Genomic DNA, 19,047 nt, shown 5'->3' on the forward strand with positions numbered 1-19,047 from the left:
GTGGAGGGAGTTCCCATAGAAGGGATTCCCTTTATTGAGGAAATCACAGATCATTTAGGCATATTAAAAACTCATGAAATAGGCTACTAAGACAGGGAGGGTTTAGTTGAAGTGTTGATGTTTTGTGTATGTGTGGTATCTATAGAGACAATTACCCTGGAGGGTGCTGGGGAGGGCACTTGTGATCAGCTGTCAGTCTGGAGAAGTGGGTGGAGACATGTTAATATGGCAGGAGCAAAGGAGGACTGCTGGGAAAACAAGAGTCCAGTAGCATCCTAAGGAGATATGGAAAAGGGAGAGCATGTATGCTTACAGCTTTCCCTCAGTTCCAAATCCACAGTGGGCATGGGCATAGGTCTAGATCTGGAAGGGACCTCAAAACTACGTCGTGCAGCCCTTTTATGGTACATTTGATGAAATTGAGGCCAAAAAGTTAAACGACTTGACCAAGACCATAAAGGTCAAATCAGAGGCAGGATTTGAACCCTGGTCCTCTGACTCCAAAACCAGTGCTCTTTCCACTATGTTGTTCAATCGTGTCCAACTCTTCATGACCCCAAATGGGATTTTCTTGGCAAAGATACTGGATTTTTTTTTGCCATTTCCTTCTCCAGCTCATTTGACAGATGAGGAAACTGAGGCAAACAGGGTCAAGTGATTTGCCCAGGGGTCACATAGCTAGTAAGAGTCTGAGGCCAGATTGAAGATGAGTCTTCCTGACTCCAGGCCAGGCACTCTATCCACTCTACCACCTAGCTGCCCCACTATACCCTGCTCCCTAACCAGAAGTGCCTAGGATTGAAATGGAGTGAGTCAAATTGGTGAACATTAAATTGATTCGTTAGTATGTTCCCAGAGTACAATGTCCTGGGAAGGATCCTTGGGGTCTGTGCTTCTCTATTTTTCTGTTTTTCCCCTTTCCCTTAATTGCTGGTAAACATTTTTGTAAATCCACTTCTGGTTTGGGGAAGAGATAGTGAACAGAGTGGAGATGAGCTCTAGAGGTACCCAAAGAGAGAGGATACAGAAGACCCTGCAGCACTGAATAATGACCCAAACAGCACAATACAGGGGAAAGAGTGCCGGGTGAGAGTCTGAAGACCTGGGTTCAAATCTTAGCTCTTCTAGTTAATATTGGTGTAAACTTAAATGCTTAACCTCTCTAGACTTCAGTTCCTCCTCTATAAAATGGAGTGGAGGGGGAAGGGGAAGGTTGGGCTAGTCGCTAAGGTACCTTCCAACTCCGAGTCTACGATCTTGTGATTTCCTACACTCTAAGACTGGCTCCTTCAGGTCTAGGATCCTATGGTTACGTCATATGAATTCTCCAGTCCTTCCACCTGTATTTCTACCATGGAAAGCCCCGTTTGCTCATTTGTCAGGTAAAAGAGTTGGGCCAGATGAGTCTCTAAGGTCCCTCCCAGCTCTAAATTCTGTAATCCTATAAATCATGGGTAAGTCTCTTCATCCGTCTGAACCTGTTTCATCTGAAAAATAGGATACTCATTCTTGCACTCCCTAAACATTAAGCACAGTGTTCAACTCAACCTATAAAGCGTTATGTAAATGTAGGCTTTTGGTTGTTTTGGTCTCTGCTAAAGTCCTACCTTCAGCAAAAGCCTTTCCCGGTCCTCTTTAATCTTAGTGCCTTCCCTTGGAGACCACTCCCAATTGATCTCTATGGATCTTGTTCCAACGCAGTGTTTTGTATGATGCTATCTCCCTTATTAGACCATGAGATCCTCGAAAGCAAGACTGAATTTTTTTAGGGGGTGCCTTTCTTGTATCTTCAGAGATTAGCACAGTGCCTAGCACTTGTGATTAATAAATGCTAATCAACTGAGTAGTAGAAAACTTCTTTTCTTTAGCCTTATCAGCATTTTAGCCATTTAAAGAATAATAAGGGTTTTGCTCCCATCGGGGAGAACAGGAGACAACTTCTATAAAGAACCAGCTAGTTCTTCAGATCTGGGGCAGATTTGTTTATCAGAACAAGAAAATTTTGCAGAAAGTGAGTGGTATGGACTCAGCTCTCTCTCCTCCCCCCCTTCACCTTCACCCAACTTCCCACCCGGGGCATTTCTGAATAGGTTGCTTCTGCTCCTTTAAAAGGACCTGGGTCGTTTTCCAGGAAGAAAGCACCTGCCTTGTCAGGTCAGGATGGGCTTATAAGGTGGGGGGCCCAGCCCAGTCTAACCCAGCCCAGGGAGTGTCCCAGCAGCAATAACAGTCTCATATATAATCGTGGAATGGTGTTAGGTAAGTGTTGCAAGCAGGCACTGAGGCTGCTGCTGCTGCTGCTAAGGCCTCTGCCTGAACAAGCAGAACCTCAGTTTTGATGGGATCGGCACTTTTTTTTTCCCCATCATCCTAGGAAGAAAGAAGGGGACTGGTGGAGCCAGGAGAGGAAAAAGCTGATGGGGAATGGGAGAGGAATTCATTAATGCCCTGGCTAAAGGAGCAGGGGTGGGCCACTATTGCCTGGGGTTAAGGTGGAAGGAGATCTCCCCTCTGTTCCTGTGATATCAGATCCTCTAGAATCAAAGGGTGCACCTGGGCATGCTTGTGCCTACATGTCCCTCTGGGACAGAACATACGTGTACCATTAGCTCACTCCTTAGGCATCAGCCATACTTCAGGGGGAGCAGCCCAGTCAATCACAATCAGTAACAAAGACTCTTGTTCTAATGGGGACTCTTTCTTGGGAATCTCAAAGCACTTATCATTGTGTTGACCCAACAAAGAAGGTAGGGAGTGAATGTGAATGTCTCAGTTTGGTAAATGAAGAGACCAAGGCCCCTTGAGGAGCCCTGACTCACCCAAGGTCTCCAAAGGTATAGAAGTAATTTGAACCAGGGTATTTAGGGCTCCCTCCCCTCTCCCCACCCCATGTCCTTTACCAGGGTGTCCATAGAACCAGAAAGTCAAGGAAGCCAAAAACCACTAGGAATGTTAGTTGGCCTTCGGCCAGCACAGAGCCATTAGAGACTGAGCCTGGGAGCAGGACTCCTACCCACAAATGACAGGAGTGGAGCCAAAAAGCCAATTATGGATAGAGATCAGAGAGAATTGACTCGACTGTGGCTGGAAGCTTCTTTGGGCTTTCTCAGGCAAGAAGGAGCCCAGCTGGCTGGGAAAACCAATGGGGAAGAGGAAAGTGGTTATCCAATCAGGAAGCTATAGATCCCTACAAAGATTGTCTTATCTCTAGCCTTTCCCCAGCTTCTGTTGTGGGAAGCCTGTTGAACTTAGAATCCTGAGGTTCAAACCCCAACTCAGACACTTACTAGCTTTGCACTAGACCTCACTGAGCTTCAGTTTCCAGTTATAAAATGGTTAGAAAAATACTTGCAACACCTAACTCTCAGTGTTGTGGTAAGAAAAAAGCTTTGTAAATCTCAGTGCTCTATGGAAATGTAAATAAATTGCCTGGGCTCTCCAGCCAAGGCTAGCTCATAGCCCCCACCAAGTTGTTCCTAGGGACCATGGGAGCTAGGAGAGGCAAACTGAGAGATGCAGGAAGGATAACCTGTGCAACCTCACCAGGTAAGACAGGAGGTTTCAACCAGCTTTTACTATGCCCTTTTCAATATACTCACCATGCTAAGGGGCACAAATATAGGCAGGAAATGGTCTCTGCCCTCAAGGAGCTTACAATATTCTACAGATTTAAAAACATACAAAATAAATACAAATTAGCAGGGAAGGGTGCAGAAGAGAGTGCTGACTACTAGGGAAATCAAGTAAGGCCTCTTATTGGGAGTGGCCTTTGTGCTGGTCCTTGAAGGCACTGGAATTTGGAGAGGCAGAGGTGAGGAAGGGAGCATACTAAATGTGGAGGCAGTTTGGGCAAAGGGACAGAAGCTGGTGGAGGAATGGTACATACAGGAAACAGGAAGAGGCCCATTTGGCTAAAACATAGCTACATCAGTATAAGGGAAAGACAAGAAGGGAATTTAGCTTAACTCCACCTCTACCGCCAAGAAAGAAGCAACATGACAAAAAAGTGGAGAAGTTAATCGAGATTGTCATTCTCTTTCGTTAGACAGAGAGGTCTTAAGACCTGCAAAGAGGCCAAAGTACTCCTTTGGGTGTCTCTTCTGGCCTAGAAATGGGCCCATCCATCTGGTCATGAAAGTAAGAAAAGGAACCCATTGGGCAGGTAGAGATGGTGGTTCAAGGTTGGGAGACATTAGAAATAGCTCTGGAGTAGGAGTCAAGAGACCTGGGTTAGAGCTAGTTAGAATTAACTAGCTGTGTGACCCTAGGCAAGTCATAACCTCTCTGGGCCTCTTTCTTCATCGATAAAGTGAGGGGGGTGGGATGGGAGGGAGTAGTTAGACCAAATTATTTCTAAGGCTCTTTCCAACCCTAATACCTTATATGTAGCCTGGATAGTGCTATTAGGGAGCCAGGAGACCCAAGCAGATGCTAACCCTGAGTTAATCTTATAAATTAAGAGAAACACTCCCTCTTTTCACCACCACCCCTATGTGGAAGAAGGATGGGCATATACGTACTGTCATTAGGGAACCCCTGAACTAAGCATGAGCGTCAGGGTGGAGTTGAAGGCCTTCCCACTCAAGCTGAGACTTCCTAACCCAATCTAGGGGCAGCAAGGTTTATTTTCCCTACGAAGTCATGGAGGTCGAAATAACAAGGGCCATAATGGGGACCTCACCCATAATGGGGGCAGCAAGAATCACTCCTATCTATACAACAATGGCACTTCGAACAGAACAGCTTCATGAGGTAGGTAATATGAATGTAATTATTCTCATTTTATAGGTGAGGAAACAGAGACTCAGATAACACAGTGACTTGCCCATGGTCACAAGGTTTGTGAATGTCAAAGCCAGGCAGGACTCCAATTCCAATGCTCTTTCCATTGCCCCTGAAAAGAGATCAAAGCCTCTTTGGAGCCAGAAGAGACCTGAGAGGCCAGTGAGTCAAACCCTCTCATTTTACAGAAAAGGAAACTGAGACAAAGAGAGGTTAAATGACCTGCGCAGAAACCATGCAATGGGACTTGAACCCAGGTCTTCCTGATTCCAAGTCCTGTACCATATCTGTTACACCATGTTGCCTCTGAAGAAATAAACACTTTACTCCTATTCATCCTATCTACCCCTTTTGCTCCCAATCCCAAGGAAAATTCCACATTCCATTTTGGAGAAACAGCTAGTCACTTCTCTCTGGAAATGGAGAACCCCTCAAGAGGGGGCTAGGCAATGCCACCTCCCTGAGACTTCACCATGTTTTCTAACTTCAACCCAGCTTTCTCTGGTCCCCAACAAGAGAGCACAAGGATTGACGATGGGATCTAGGAGCTACTTCCTTCCCTTGTTGTCATCCAAATGCAAACCCCGCTTTCCCCTGTGTCATATCCTTATCCCAGAAGGGACGTGGGGGAGAAGGTGAGGTATAATAGGAAGACATTCCCTCCAAAGGCTGGTCCCCATTAAGCAGTCTGAGGCCACTCTTGGTTACGCGTTCTTAGTTCAAGACCCTCAGTGTCCCTCCCACCCTGTTCTGATCTTGAATGACCATCTTTGGAAGAAAAAGTCCCCCTCACTGACTCATCCAGTGCCCTGGAGAATCAAGAGCCCTCCTTTCTCCTCCTCTGCTCCCTGATTGACTCCTCTCCCTAGAGCAGCAGACAGCTTGTCTCTGCTTCTGAACACTGCCCTCCCATATTCACAAATTACCTCTCGTCTTCTCTTCTTTCTCTTCCTCCTACTCCTCCTTCTCCAGAGGCCCAGATTAACATCCCTGTTCTCTGAGAAAAGGTGAGCTGAGAGCTCCCTTTCACCCCACTTTTCACATCCTCCTGTCTTCCTAAAATGAACTTTAGTTCTCTCAGCCTTCTCCCTGTCTTTCTGCCCCTTCTACCCCTCCCCATCTCCCCTTTCTCCAAAATATTGTATAGGGCCCTTTCATCATCTTTCTCAGTTTTCAGCTTTCTCCCCCTTGGACTCCAACCTTCTCAAAGTCCTATAGGACCCTTTCTCCTCTGTTGGCCCTGGCCTGTTGAACGAATCTGTTCTGCTGATCTTTCCATTTCTACCTCACATGAAATATCTCTCATTCCCAGGCCCCATCTGTCCTAGGAGAGGCTATGCTCAGTCTCCAACCTGTTGCCCCCTGGGGCTGCACAGACCCTCTCAGAATTGACCATTACTCTGCTTTCTGCTTTTCCCACTGCCCTCTGATCTTCGGTCCCTCGCTCTCTCTGCCCCCCTTCTTTATCTTTGGGACTGTAGCACTTTAGATCTGTAAGAGACATTAGAACCAATCTACTCCAGCTCTCCCATTTTATGTAGTCTCTAGAGAAGTAAAGTGTCTGGCTTAAATGAATCTTACCCTTTCTAACCTTGACAATTCCCTTCCGGATGCTGTTTCTGTTCCTCCTAAAACATAGTTCCTTCTCTCCAATCCTGAAACTAAATTCTGCCCAACTCGCTGAGGTCTCTTACAATTCTGAGAGTCAATGATTCTAAGATTCTGCTGGCCCCACCCCACTCCAAACCAATGATTCTTGTTTCTCTGCTCCCTTCCATCTTCCCCTCTCCCCTTTTTCTTGGAGGCTAGGTTAGATCCCCCAGATGTCAGACTGGGGCCTCTGAGCCTCACCTTCTGCTCCCTCGGCTCCACCCCTACCTCCACCTCCCTGCGATTTCCTCCTACTCCCTGTTCAATTCCCTGCCCAGGCCTGCGGCTAAATACTTCCTTTGTTTCCTCTCCCACACTCGTCTGGCTGCCTCAGGCCTCTCCACTACTTCGTGATAGATTCTAAATGGTCCTATCCCACCTCAATTCTCCTTTAAGAACCTTCTCAACACCCTCCTCTCCTTGAAAAGCTGGGTTTCGCAGCCCAATAGAAATAAATTAGTAGCCCTCTGTTGGAGGAGAGGGACCTGGAAGCGCATAATCCTTCCCATACCTCTGCATCCAGCCTTCTCCACTGGGGTAGCCCAAACCCGCCTGGAGTCTTGGGTCAGGGAGGGAAGCTCTCCCATTGAAGACAGATCTGAATACACAGAGAGGCCAACTGTGGGCTCCAGCTAGAGGCAGACTGACTCCAGAAGAGAAAATGCTGCCCCAAAGAAGCAGTGATTAGGTACTTACACATCCCCCTCCAGGCCCAAATTACCCACACAGACTCATAAAAATTTAGATCTGGAAGAGATCTTAGAGTCTATCAAATGTAATCAAATGTACTAGATAATTAGAGCCGCCACTTCTAGGGAACTGCTAGTTATCTGGATGAGCATCCAACAACACAGTTTTCAATTTTATAATGGATGTGTGGTGTCCCCTAGATTAAAGTAGATTGAGTAAATTAAGGGGCAGATGGGTGGCTCAGTGAACAGAGTGCTGGATCTGAATTCAGGAAGATTCATCTTCCTGAGTTCAAATCTGGCCTCAGACACATACTAGCTTTGTGACCTTGGACAAGTCATGTAGCCCTGTTTTCCTCAGTTGCTTAACTGTAAAATGAGTTGGAGAAGGAAATAGCAAATCACTCCAGTATCATTGCCAAAGAAAACCCCAAATGGAGTAAATGACCGAACAACAACAAAGATTAAATACTCATCTGTGCCCCTGGGATCTCCCTGTCCTTTTTTCCTTCCTGGCATCCCAATACCAGGAAAGTCAGCTATAGTATAGTAGAAAGAGACCTTAGATTGAGAGTCTGGAGACCCAAGTTCGAGTCCTGGCCCTGACACAAACTGACCGTGTGACGTCAGGTAAATCACTTGGGGCCTCAAGTTTCTCCGTAAAATGCAGGTGCTGGACTCGATGATTTCCCAGGGCAGTCATCTCCATCATTTCCCAACCCACCACAGGACTTCGCCATGCCCTTAAGCTGGATACCGCTCCCTCCCGCATCAACTTCTCCTTAGGTGTCCTCTTCTTCCACTAGACTGGGAGCTCCTTGAGGGCAGGGACTGTCTTTTGCCTTTCTTTCTATTCCCAGCATTTAGCGCAGGGCCTGGCCTGTAGCAGGTGCTAAATAAATATCTATTGACTGATTAAGGTCCCTTCCATTGTAGGATTCTAATACAGCAATGATACCAGGTCACCTGGTCCGAAGCCTTGCAGCCTCTCACTGGGCTCTGCAGATGTTGAAAGTCACTGAAGGTGAGTGGGAAGGGACCTTTACAGTCACCCAGGCCTCCCCCTTCACTGTACAGCTGAAGAAACTGAGCACCACCAAGATGATGTTGTATACCCAAGGTTACACAGCCAGTTGGCAGAAGAGTTGGGACCAGAACCCAGTCTCCTGAAGGATCCTAATCCACAACTCTTTCCATACTATGAAACCTTTCCAATGCTTGAGTTTGTAGCTGCCCATGGAAGTCATCCCATGTCATCTCTGCTTGCTGCTTCCTATAGTATACATAGCTTCCATTTCTCACCTATACATCCTAGCACAAATGCTCCTCCATGCCTGGAATGCACTCCATCCTCACCTCCTTCTTGCAGAATCTCTAGCTTCCTTTGAAGTATGGCTAGGGGACCATGAAGACTTCATGAAGCCTTTCCTGATTTCTCCTCCCACCATCCAGCTGTTAAGACGGTTTCCTCTTGAAATGATTTTGTATTAGTTTATTTACTTACTTGTAAATGTATTGAATGTCCTTCTATAACCTGTCCTTGAGAACAAGAACCATATAATTTTTTGGTCTTCATAACCCCAGTGCCTAGCACAGTGCCTTGCACATAGCAGATGGTCAGTAAGTAATAAAAATTAATAATCATAATACATATAATAAATAAATATCATTAATAATTTTTAATAAAAATAAGATAGTTGAGTTTCTTCATAGTGTTGAGTTATTTCTGTTGCATCCAACTCTTCATGACCCCATTTGCTAAGATACTGGAGTGGTTTGCCATTTTCTTCTCCAGTTCATTTTATAGATAAGGAAACTGAGGCAAGCAGAGTTAAGTGACTTGCCCAGGATCACACAGCTAATAAGTGTCTGAGGCTGGATTTGAACTCATGAAAATGAGTCTTCCTGATTCCAAAACCAGACTCTCTTCTTGGCAAAGATACTGGAGTGGTTTGCTGTTTCCTTCTCCTACTCATTTTTTAGATGAGAAAACTGAGGCAAACAGGGTTAAGTGACTTGCCCAGGATCACACAGCTAGTAAGTGTCTGAGGCTGGATTTGAACTCAGGTCCTCCTGAAACTGGGCCCAGTGATCTATCCACTGCACCACCTATCTGCCCCTCTTCATAGTACTTATACCTAACCAATCCCAGAGCTGTATTTCTTTCCTATTCTTCAAGAATAAGGCGTTAGAAGATGGCCTTTAAGGTCTCTCCCAACTTTAATGTTTCATGAATCTATTAAAACTTTGAGGGAAAGAGGTTTTTACCTTCTTGCCAAGTCCTTCTTCCCAGGGGGGAAAGGGGAATCCCTTTAAGCTGGGGCTGTCTCCCAAAATACCTGTCAATACCATTGGTCCATTAAGAACTGGGTCAGAGCAGTGACTCTTTCAGCATCATTGCTTCAAAGGATAAAAGAACTCTCATAGAGCATTGACATTGGCCGCAAAGCTGGGAAGCTGGAGAGCTTGGCAGAAGAATTGAGAAATGGGATGCCAAAAAGTCCAGCAAAGTGCAAGGGAGATAAATTAAGTGGAATGATTGAGACCAAGAGGGCAGACAAGGAGCTCATTTGGTCCCAGGGGGTCCTGGCAAACCAAAATGAGAAGCTTTGTGTGAGCCAGGAGAGTCCATTCTCCAGAGAGGATAGCCAAGGCACAACACATGTTTTTGGCAACAGAGACAGCCCCAGCTGGTTCAACTCTGACTTTGTGTTTAGTGACAGGAGTTTGGGTCAATGCTGAGCTGCCTGCCTCATTGTGCCAAGCAGGCTGGGATACAAAATAGACACTTGGTCTGCCCTGGGAAGGTGCCCTGAATTTGCTTTTAAATTCTGAGGGCTCTTGTGCTGGTGGGTTTCTGCAATAAGGACACAGGTTAGACAGAAGGCAATGTAGTACAGTGCAAAAAACACTTGGATTCAGAGTCAGAGGATCTGAATTCAAATGTCAGTCCTGCTACTTGAGCAAATCACTTCTCCAGGCCTCAGTTTCTTCATTTGTAAAATGAAAGGGCTAATGGGATGATTTGTAAGGTCCATTTTAGTTCTAAATCTAGTTCTAGAAGCAGGCTAGGTGGTGCAATGGATAGACCTCTAGGCTTGGAGTCAGGAATATCTAAGTTCAAATCCTATCTCGAAAACTTACTAGCTGCCTGACCCTGGGCAAGTCACTTAACATCTGTTTGCCTCAGTTTCCTCAACTGTAAAATAAAGATAATAACAGCACCTACCTCTCAGGGTGGTTGTGAGGATCAAATGAAATAATATTAGCAAAGCACTTAGCATAGTGCCTAGTATATAGTAGTCATTTAATAAATACTTATTCCCTTTCCCTCTAAATGCAATGATCCTAAGACCTATATGACCCTTGGGATCATAATAATAGCTAGCAGTCACATAGGGCTTCAAGGTTGGCAAAGTGCTTTACATATACTATCTTATTTGACCTACAACCTACCCTGTGAGGTAGGGTATGTTATTAATTACCATTAAAGAAACTGAGGCTGAGAGAGATTAAATGACATGCCCAAGGTCACACAGCTAGTGAGTCTTTCAAGTTGTCCTGAATCCAAATTCAATACTTTATCTGCTGTGCCACCCACCTGCCTCATAGAGTGAACGGGAATAGACAAAGAAACACACCCTCGGGTGCGGTAAGTGCTTGACTGCAAAAGGATGGGTCAAGTAGCCTTTCAGGCATTTTCTGTTCCAAGGAGATTTTGCTTTAGTGATTCTCAAGGTTGGAATAAGTCAATAATGTGACCTGGAAGCCAAAAAAGCTAACACTATCCTAAGATGCATTGAGAGGCCTGATGTTCAGACTACAATGATGGATGGCCCCACTGTACTCTGTCCTGGTAGGACAATACCGGGAGTATTGTGTCCAGTTCTGGGTGCCACCTTTGGGGATAGACATTGAGAGGTTAGAGTGTATTCAGAGGAGGGTAATCATTATGGTAAGGGAAGTAAAGACCATGCTTTACAAGAGTCAGTCAAAGGAATTGTTGATGTTTGGTCTGCAGGAGAGAGGACTTGGAGGGTATAGGACAGAAGGAAGTTGACGGCTGCCTTCCAGTTTTTGAGAGGCTGTCATGTAGAAGAGCACCAAGGGTCAAAAGTAGGAGCAGTTGGAGAGATTTCTACGAGGCAGATTTTGGCTCCATAAATGGAAAAACTTGCTAACGATTATAGCTGTGTAGAATTGAGATGGGTGACTTTCAGGGGTATTAAGTTCCCACTCACTGAGAGTTTTCAAATAAAGCTTGGATGACCACTTGTTGGCTGGATTGCAGGCAGGATTCTTGATCAAATATGGCCTCTGAGGTGCCATCCAATTCTGAGAGTCTATGATTCTATTGGATAAACTTGTTAACATCTAAACCTTTACTATTCTCCAGTAGGCTAATTAACGTGTTTATCCCTACCAAGTAGCCTCTCCCCAAACATCCCTGGCTCAGAGACATTGAGGTCCTTAAGACATTCATTTACCTAGAGCCCAAGGAGATCCCTGGCCTTATTTACAGACTTACACAGTTGAAATGGTTCTGTGGTTACCTCATGTGTGCACTTTGCTAATAGGCCTGAAGAACCAGTTTTGGCCCAAGGTCCAAAACAAAGACCCATGTACAGAGGTTGATGTTTGGGTCCACAGAAGAACCAAGAGGAGGGCAGGCCTTCTCCTTTGCTTTCTTTCCTCCACCCACAAACTGTTTTCTCAATGTCTACCACCCCTGACATTCCAGCAGTGTTGGCTGGCCCTAGGCACAACTATGAAGTCAGCGTCATGTCCCACACCCCTGTATGAATGGCTTCCTCCACTCCAGCCCCTAGAAGCCCCGTTGGCATACTGCAACATCAGCTCCTTGCTCAGGGTCCCACCACGGCCTGATCAGAGCTGGCAGCATCAGCATCATACCCTACAGACATCAGACTTACCAGTGCTGCGTCCCATTTCCTCAGTGCCCTGTACTGTGAAAGGGCTAATCTGAAAAATTAACATACATGAGGGTGGTAATAGACTGAGTGTATCACAGTGGAAAGAAAGCTGTAGTCAGAGGACCTAGATTCAAACCCTGGTTCTACTTTCTAGCTATTCTAACGACTTCCTAACCATTAACTTAAGATCTTGGATACATCGCTTAACTTGTCTTTGGGTCTCAGTTTCCTCATCTGTAAAATGGTGGATTAGATCATTTAAATCCTTCCAGCTCTAAATCCTATGATCCAGATGGATGACAAAGAAGGTGTCCCTCCCAGATAATTGATGTGCATTTCTGAAGACAATGCCTTAAGCCAAAAGAATGACTCCAATGGAAAGAACGCAAAGCACCAGAGAGAGAGCTGGGCACAGAAAAGCTTTCCCTGACCTTAGAACTATCCCATTACTTTGGGTCTTTGCTTTGCTGTCACCATAGAAGATAATCCCTGTAGGCATTTGAGAAGATTAGAGAGGGACTCATCTCTCATGAAAATGGTGATCATGAGAATACTTACATTTATATAGTGTTTTAGAACAGGCTTTGTTCACAACTACCGTAAGAGACAGAAGAAGTATTTTTATCATCCAAAATCTTCTGTGGCTCCCTATTTCTTCTGGAATAAAATACAAACTCCTCAGTCTGGCCTTTAAGGCCTGCTACAACTAGATGCCAACTTCCCTTTCCAGACCTACTTCATCGCAATCTTCTTTCCTCAATCTATGTTACAACCATCCCCTGAAGTCAATGTTCCCTCTCCTGCCTTTGAGCATTTGCCCAATGCCCAGAATGTATTCCCTTCATACCTCACCCCTCTGCCTCTCAGAATCCTTATCTTCTTTTCAGACACAGCTGCTATGTCACCTTCTCTGGGAAGCCCTCACCAAATACTCTCCCAGATCCAGCCAGCGATTAGGACTCTATCCCTCCTCAGGTATTCCTGAAGCTCCCTGACTACTCTTTCCTTTGCCCCTTTATTCCTTCCTTCGTATTATACTTAACAATGTAGGCATCGTGTCCCCTCCAGTTCCCAAGAAGAAGGTAAGCAAGAAACTTCAGTGTTTGAATCATGTCTTGTCTTTGTATCACTAACACCTAGTAGAGTACCTTGCACCCGATAGGTCCTTAATAGATGTGTTAGATTGAATTAAATTTTACAGCTAAGGAAACTGAGGCTCAGAGAAAGCCCATAGCATCATAGGATAGTAGATTTAGAGCTGAAAGGGCCAATAGAGATTATTCAATAGAGATCATTTTACAGTTGAGGAAAATGAGGTGCAGAGTTCGGTTAAATGACTTGCCCAAGGTCATACAGGTAACAATTATCTGATGAAGGATTCAAACCCAAGTCTTCTAAACTCCAACACCATCGCTCTGTCCACTATATAATGCTGCCCCTGAAGTTAATGACTTGTCCAAAGTCCCACAGCTTGTAAATGACAGACAAGGGCCTCAAACCAGGTCTTCAGATTTCTCACTGAGCAATCTTTCCCCGGCACCAAAGTATTTTCTCTGTCATTCCATGAATGCACATCTCCTCCATAAGCATCTGTTCAGGACACACTATATTCATTCAGAGCTGCCTGGTTTTGGTTGGGGATGTGTTCTTTAGGATGGTATATGTATAAGTACACATACATGCAGGAAAGTATGTACCATCCTCACTAGACTATAAGTACCCCGAAGGCAAGGGACCATGTCTTATATTGTTTTGTGTAGCCACCATAATGCCCAGCTTGGTATCCACAGAGGGTGCACAGGCAGAGATGCCAAAAGAATCAGGAGACCAGGACTCTAGACCCACTAGACACTCCAGCTCTAGTGGTTACCTATGTGACCTCAGTTGAGTCATTCACCTCTCTGGGCTTCTTCATGTGTTAAAGAGGGGTGGACTTAGAGATTACAGAACTTGCCCCTTCTGACTCTGAGCTCCTTTATGAAATCAAGGTGGATGGCCTTTAATGGAAGCCTATTAAGATGACACCCAGGAGGTGGCTTTATGACAGATAAATGTCCTTAAGCTCTATTCCAGGCAGAGGGGGACTTCAAGTACCTGTTGATTGATTTGTGTCCCACAATCCACTTCCACTATGCAGTAGATAGAGCAGTGGGTCTCCTGTCAAGAAGACAAATTAAACCTGGCCTCAGACTCTTACTAGCTGTGTGATCTTGGGCAAATCACTTAACCTCTGTTTCCTCATCTATAAAATGGGGACAATAATGGCACTTACCTCACAGAGTCGTTGTGAAGATCAAATGAGATATTTGTAAAGCACTTAGCTGAGAAACTTCTCAGGGCATTTGCTGTTCCCTCTGTGTCTTCCCATAATGCCCATGACCAGGGATAGTATTAATGGCAGTGACTAAGTTCAAGAAATGGGTTTGTAGGATACCAGTCCCATTACTGACTCTCTTGGAGAAATGGGTAGGGGGAAGATGGTTAAATGGATTGAATTGTTTCTGAGGTCCTTCATAAGTCTAAATCTCTATGATCTAGTAACACTCTGGTTGGGTACAGTAGTTACACTTGGAGCCTGGAAGATTTGAGTTCTAGCCCTGCTTCAGAATACTTACAAGCTATATGATACTGGGTAAGTCACTTAACTTGTCTCAGACTCAGTTTCCCCATCTGTATAACAATAGCACTTACTTCAAACAATAATAATAACAATAAAATAATAATAACAGTACTTACCTCAAAGGGTTATTGTGAAAATCAAATGAGTGTATACACAAAATGCCTTGCAAATTTAAAAAACACTACATAAATATTATTATTATTATCATTATTATCTATGCACCAAAGCAAGGTAGTGTACATGGAGATTATAGCAATTCTTGGCCTCCTGTAAGGTTATCTGAGTTGTTGTGCATTAAAGTAAGATACTGGTCTGAGACAAGAACTGTGGTCTGGGTCCAGAGCCAGGACTAAAGCTAGAAACTTTTAAAATGTGGCCAAGAGTTTCTTCAGAGGCCTCTTGAGCTTTGTTAAAAGCAGCTTTAAATGGCCTTGGAGTGGAGCATGCTACCATGTGGCAGTAAGCATGGGATTTGGAGTCAAAGGACCTGGAGTCATATCTCTACTCTAATAAGACCTTTATAACTTTGAGTAAGCCAGTCCCCTTCCTGGGCCTCAGTTTCCTCATCTTCAAAATGATAGAGTCTGACTAGATAATCTCTAAGGTGCCTTCCATATCTAAATCCCATAATACAAAATTGCAGAGATAGAAGGATTAAGTATACAGAAAGGAGTTAAGTGTCTTGTGGGTTTAGGGATGCTCCCCTGTCTTCAAAGATAGAACAGAAATAGTTTGTGTCCAAAAGTGGTGCATTGGACAAAACCCTAAACTTGGAATTACATAAATTCAGTTTAAGTCTCAGGTCTATCATCATCTGCTAACTGTCTGACCATAGGCAACTCATTTAACTATACTCTCTCAGCTTCATTTTCTTCACCTATAAAATGAGGATAATCATACCTGCCATACCTAACTACCAGCATTGTTGTGAGGATCAAATGAGACCGCGTTTGTGAAAGTCCCTTGTAAACTTTGAAAGTGTTACACAATTATAAGGTGTTGTTATTAAGAGGCAGTGTGGTGCAATGGGAAGTGTGCTAGATTTGGAGACAGAGGTCCTGGCTTCAAATCCTGCTCTGCCACTTAATACCTGTGTGACCTTGGTCAAGGTCCTCTCTAGGCCTTAGTTTCTTTTATCTGTAAAATGAGGGGGTTTGGACCAGATGTTGTCAGAGGACCCTTCCAGCTTTAAATCTTTGCTCCTGGGAGTTAATGATCCTATTCTTCTGCTTATTCCATGGTAGGAAGAGACAAGAGAAATGGAGGTCTCCCTGGACCTTGAGACTGGGTAATGATGGGGGAGGTGGGGAAAGAAAAGGGAGGGGGACATTGTTAGTCCAGCCTTCAAGTGAAGCCGGTTCCCAGGCTCCTCACCTACATACATCTTTGAGAGTCACATGCAAGGATAAATAAGAAACTTGGGGAAATTTTAAGACAAGGAGTCCCTCTGCTAACTGGAGAGACCTGGGATCCCACAGAGAGGGCCCCACATTGCAAAACAAACAAACATACAAAAGCCCACCCCCTGTTCCCATCTAGTTTCACCCTACCCAGGAGGTCTGTCTGCCTCAAGGTTAGAGCCAAAAAGAATAGGACCACCTGACTTAAAGCTAGAAGGAAACTTAAAGATATGTGGTCCAATCTCGTCCTAGAGAAGGGAAAACTGAGGTCCATACAGAGAAGTAAAATCATTTGCTAAAGGTCACCCAGATAGTAAGTAGAAGAGCGGGGATTAGAACTCCAATTTTGGGTCAGCTGACTCCAAATCCAAGAATTTTTCCATTCTCCTCCACCCTTCTCCTCCCTCCTACCCACCCTCTCTTTACCCCACCCTCATCCCCAGGCCAGAAAAAAGAAAAATCCTGGCATGTAGACTAGCAGCCCTGTTCTCTTTTCTAATGTAGAAATTTTCTTCAGGACCTTGGTCAAGCGCCTTACCTGTTGTGACCACCTAAGAAATAGATCTTTTCCTCCTCTCTGATTCTTTTGAGATCTTTGGGAACAAAGAACTCACTATTTCTGGTGCCCAAGCTTGTGGTAGGGCACAGTTCCAGCCGGCTGTGACTGGCTAACTCCGCTATGCCACATAAACTCAGGGAGGAAAGGCCTAGCCTGGGAAAAGGGACTGGCCTACTCCTCCAGGGGTCTTAAAGGGTATGGGAAGAGCAGAGGAGAGCACAGGTGAGGCTTGGTGGGGGGAGGGGTAATGACTGATTACCTCCTTCTCTGCTTTGGCCTCCTCAACGGTCACAGTGCTGTGATTCTTGTGCTCCTGGAACATGCAAAGGTAGCAGATGCAGGTCTGGTCTGTCTGACAGAAGAGCTCCATGGTCTTTCCATGCAGGGGGCACTTCCGGGCCTCAAAATCCTTGATGGGGTCAAGTAGCTGATGGTCCCGAAAAGCGGCTCCCTCCAGGTGGGGCTTGAGGTGCAGTTCACAGAAGGAGGCCTGACATACCAGGCAAGACTTGACTGCCTTCTGCTTGTTGCCTATGCAGGAGTCACACAGGATCTCCTCTGAACTGGACTTAGGCCGAAGGAGGATGCCCGAGTCTCCCCCTCGGGGGTAGCTGTTCCTTCTCCCCTCGCCAGGTTCCATGATGGACACTACAGGCTTCCTGGACTCAGAGAAAATGGACTTACGCAGCTCCCCCTTTTCTGCAAAGGTTACAGGTGGCTTCTTCGAGCCCCCCAACTGGAGGCCAGCATAAGGAGACCTCTTGTCCACAGAGTCAATGCTGAAGTAATTGGAGTTCTTGTCATCTACAGACTCCACAAATTGGATGATGGGTTTCCTCCAGTCATTACCTGAAAACAAGGCACTCCTTCCCTCCCCATGCTTCAAGGGACTCCCTGGGTTTTTGTTCTCAGCACCTTCCCCAACATGCCCGTTGGTGCCCTTGGCATCCTTGGCCTCGACCTTACCACCATTCTCCACGTTACCATTGGTGCTCAGGGGGCTTCGGGCATCCCTGGCCTCGGGGCTGGCCCCGTTGCTTCTTGTGACTTCTGAGGCTTCCATTCTCTCTGTCGCTGTCAGTGGGACCAACTGGAGCTGTGGGACAGGGTGACTGCTCCGGCCCGAGTCTGGGTAAGAAGTGGAGAACGGGAGCCGAGGAACCTGGAGACACACCTGCTGGGGCCAGGAGGGAGGAGGGGCGGCCGCAGCCTCAGCAACAGGAGCAGACCTGAAAGGAGGGAGGAGCAGACAAGTCAGCGATGCCAGCTGAGCACCTAATTACATGGCAAGGGCCACGCCCTGAACATTCAGACCTAACCTGGTTTATGAAAAGAAGAAATATTTTTTCCAGCTTAATTATTTTCCATAACTCAATAACCAGTCAAGCTACTTCCATCAAATGGGCCTGTTTCTCATCTGGAAAGAAAAATTTCTGACCTAAAAAAGTAGGTGGGGCTCCCAGAATGGCCCACAGAGTAAGGGGGCGTTAATTGGGTCACAAAAGCCAAGCAGCCTTGTAATTTGTAGGCCTGGGCTTCTGAGAAGGACCCCCCCACCCTCAGACAGTGGGGTGGCTTCTTACATTAAGGAACATTCGTGGTTTTCTTTTGGATTTGGGCCTGTGGACTGTGAGGAGAATACGGAGCTAAATTAACAATACCATTGAACAGCCCCTCAAATCACAGATTACATCATAGATTTAGAGTTGTAAGAGACTTAGAGACCACCTAGCTTAACTCCCTCATTTTACAGATAAGGAAACTGAGATTAGGAAATAAAGTGATTTGCCCAGCATGACACAATTAAGTGTCAAAGGCAGGATTTGAACCCACATCTTCCTGACTCTGAGTTTGGCACTCTATTTGCGTACTACCCCACGCTGCTTCAGTAGACCCAAAAAGACCCATAAAATAATAACTCCCAGGGTTTAAAGATTTTCTCACAATAATTTAGCAAGGGAAGCAGTGGTACTATTAATATTCCCGTTCTGCAAATAAGGAAACCAAAATCCAGAGAGATTAATTGATTTGCCCAAGGTCACACAGCTAGCATCACATACTTAAAATGGGTGTTTCTATACAGATTAAATCCACTCCAGCTGGCACCCCAGAGATGGAGAAAGCTACTTAAGACCTTGCCTAAGAAACTCTCCAAGCCGAGGAGTAGGCACCAAGAGAGTGAGACCCCTCTGAGGTCTGGACTCCTGCTTCTGTTTCTGAGATGAAGTCTCTCCACAATGCAATATAGTTCCCTGAAGGAGGTCGAAGCAGTTGTTTGAGTGCGACTATCACCTAAATAAAAGCCCCTGGGGGTGGGTGGGAAGGAAGGGATAAAAAAGACTTAGAGAAAGATCCACAGCCCTCCCACTGCACACATACTTTTCTCAGTCTCCTCTGTGCTTGCTGGGGCATG

The 19,047-nt window shown here is 45.5% G+C and overlaps 1 protein-coding gene across 1 annotated transcript in view; it reads right to left on the reverse strand.

Moving 5' to 3' along the window:
- TRIM29 (tripartite motif containing 29) overlaps nucleotides 1–17,857 on the reverse strand; it is a 51,593-nt gene extending 33,736 nt beyond the window's left edge. Inside the window, exon 1 of the mRNA XM_020984844.2 lies at nucleotides 16,894–17,857. Coding sequence (XP_020840503.1) covers nucleotides 16,894–17,697 — 804 coding nt within the window. The 5' untranslated portion in view covers nucleotides 17,698–17,857. The remainder of the gene's footprint in view (nucleotides 1–16,893) is intronic.
- Between the last annotated feature and the right edge of the window lie 1,190 nt (nucleotides 17,858–19,047).

Source organism: Phascolarctos cinereus, unplaced genomic scaffold (assembly GCF_003287225.1).
Source record: "Phascolarctos cinereus isolate Bilbo 61053 unplaced genomic scaffold, phaCin_HiC Scaffold_726;HRSCAF=1367, whole genome shotgun sequence".
Classification (NCBI taxonomy): Eukaryota; Metazoa; Chordata; class Mammalia; order Diprotodontia; family Phascolarctidae; genus Phascolarctos; species Phascolarctos cinereus.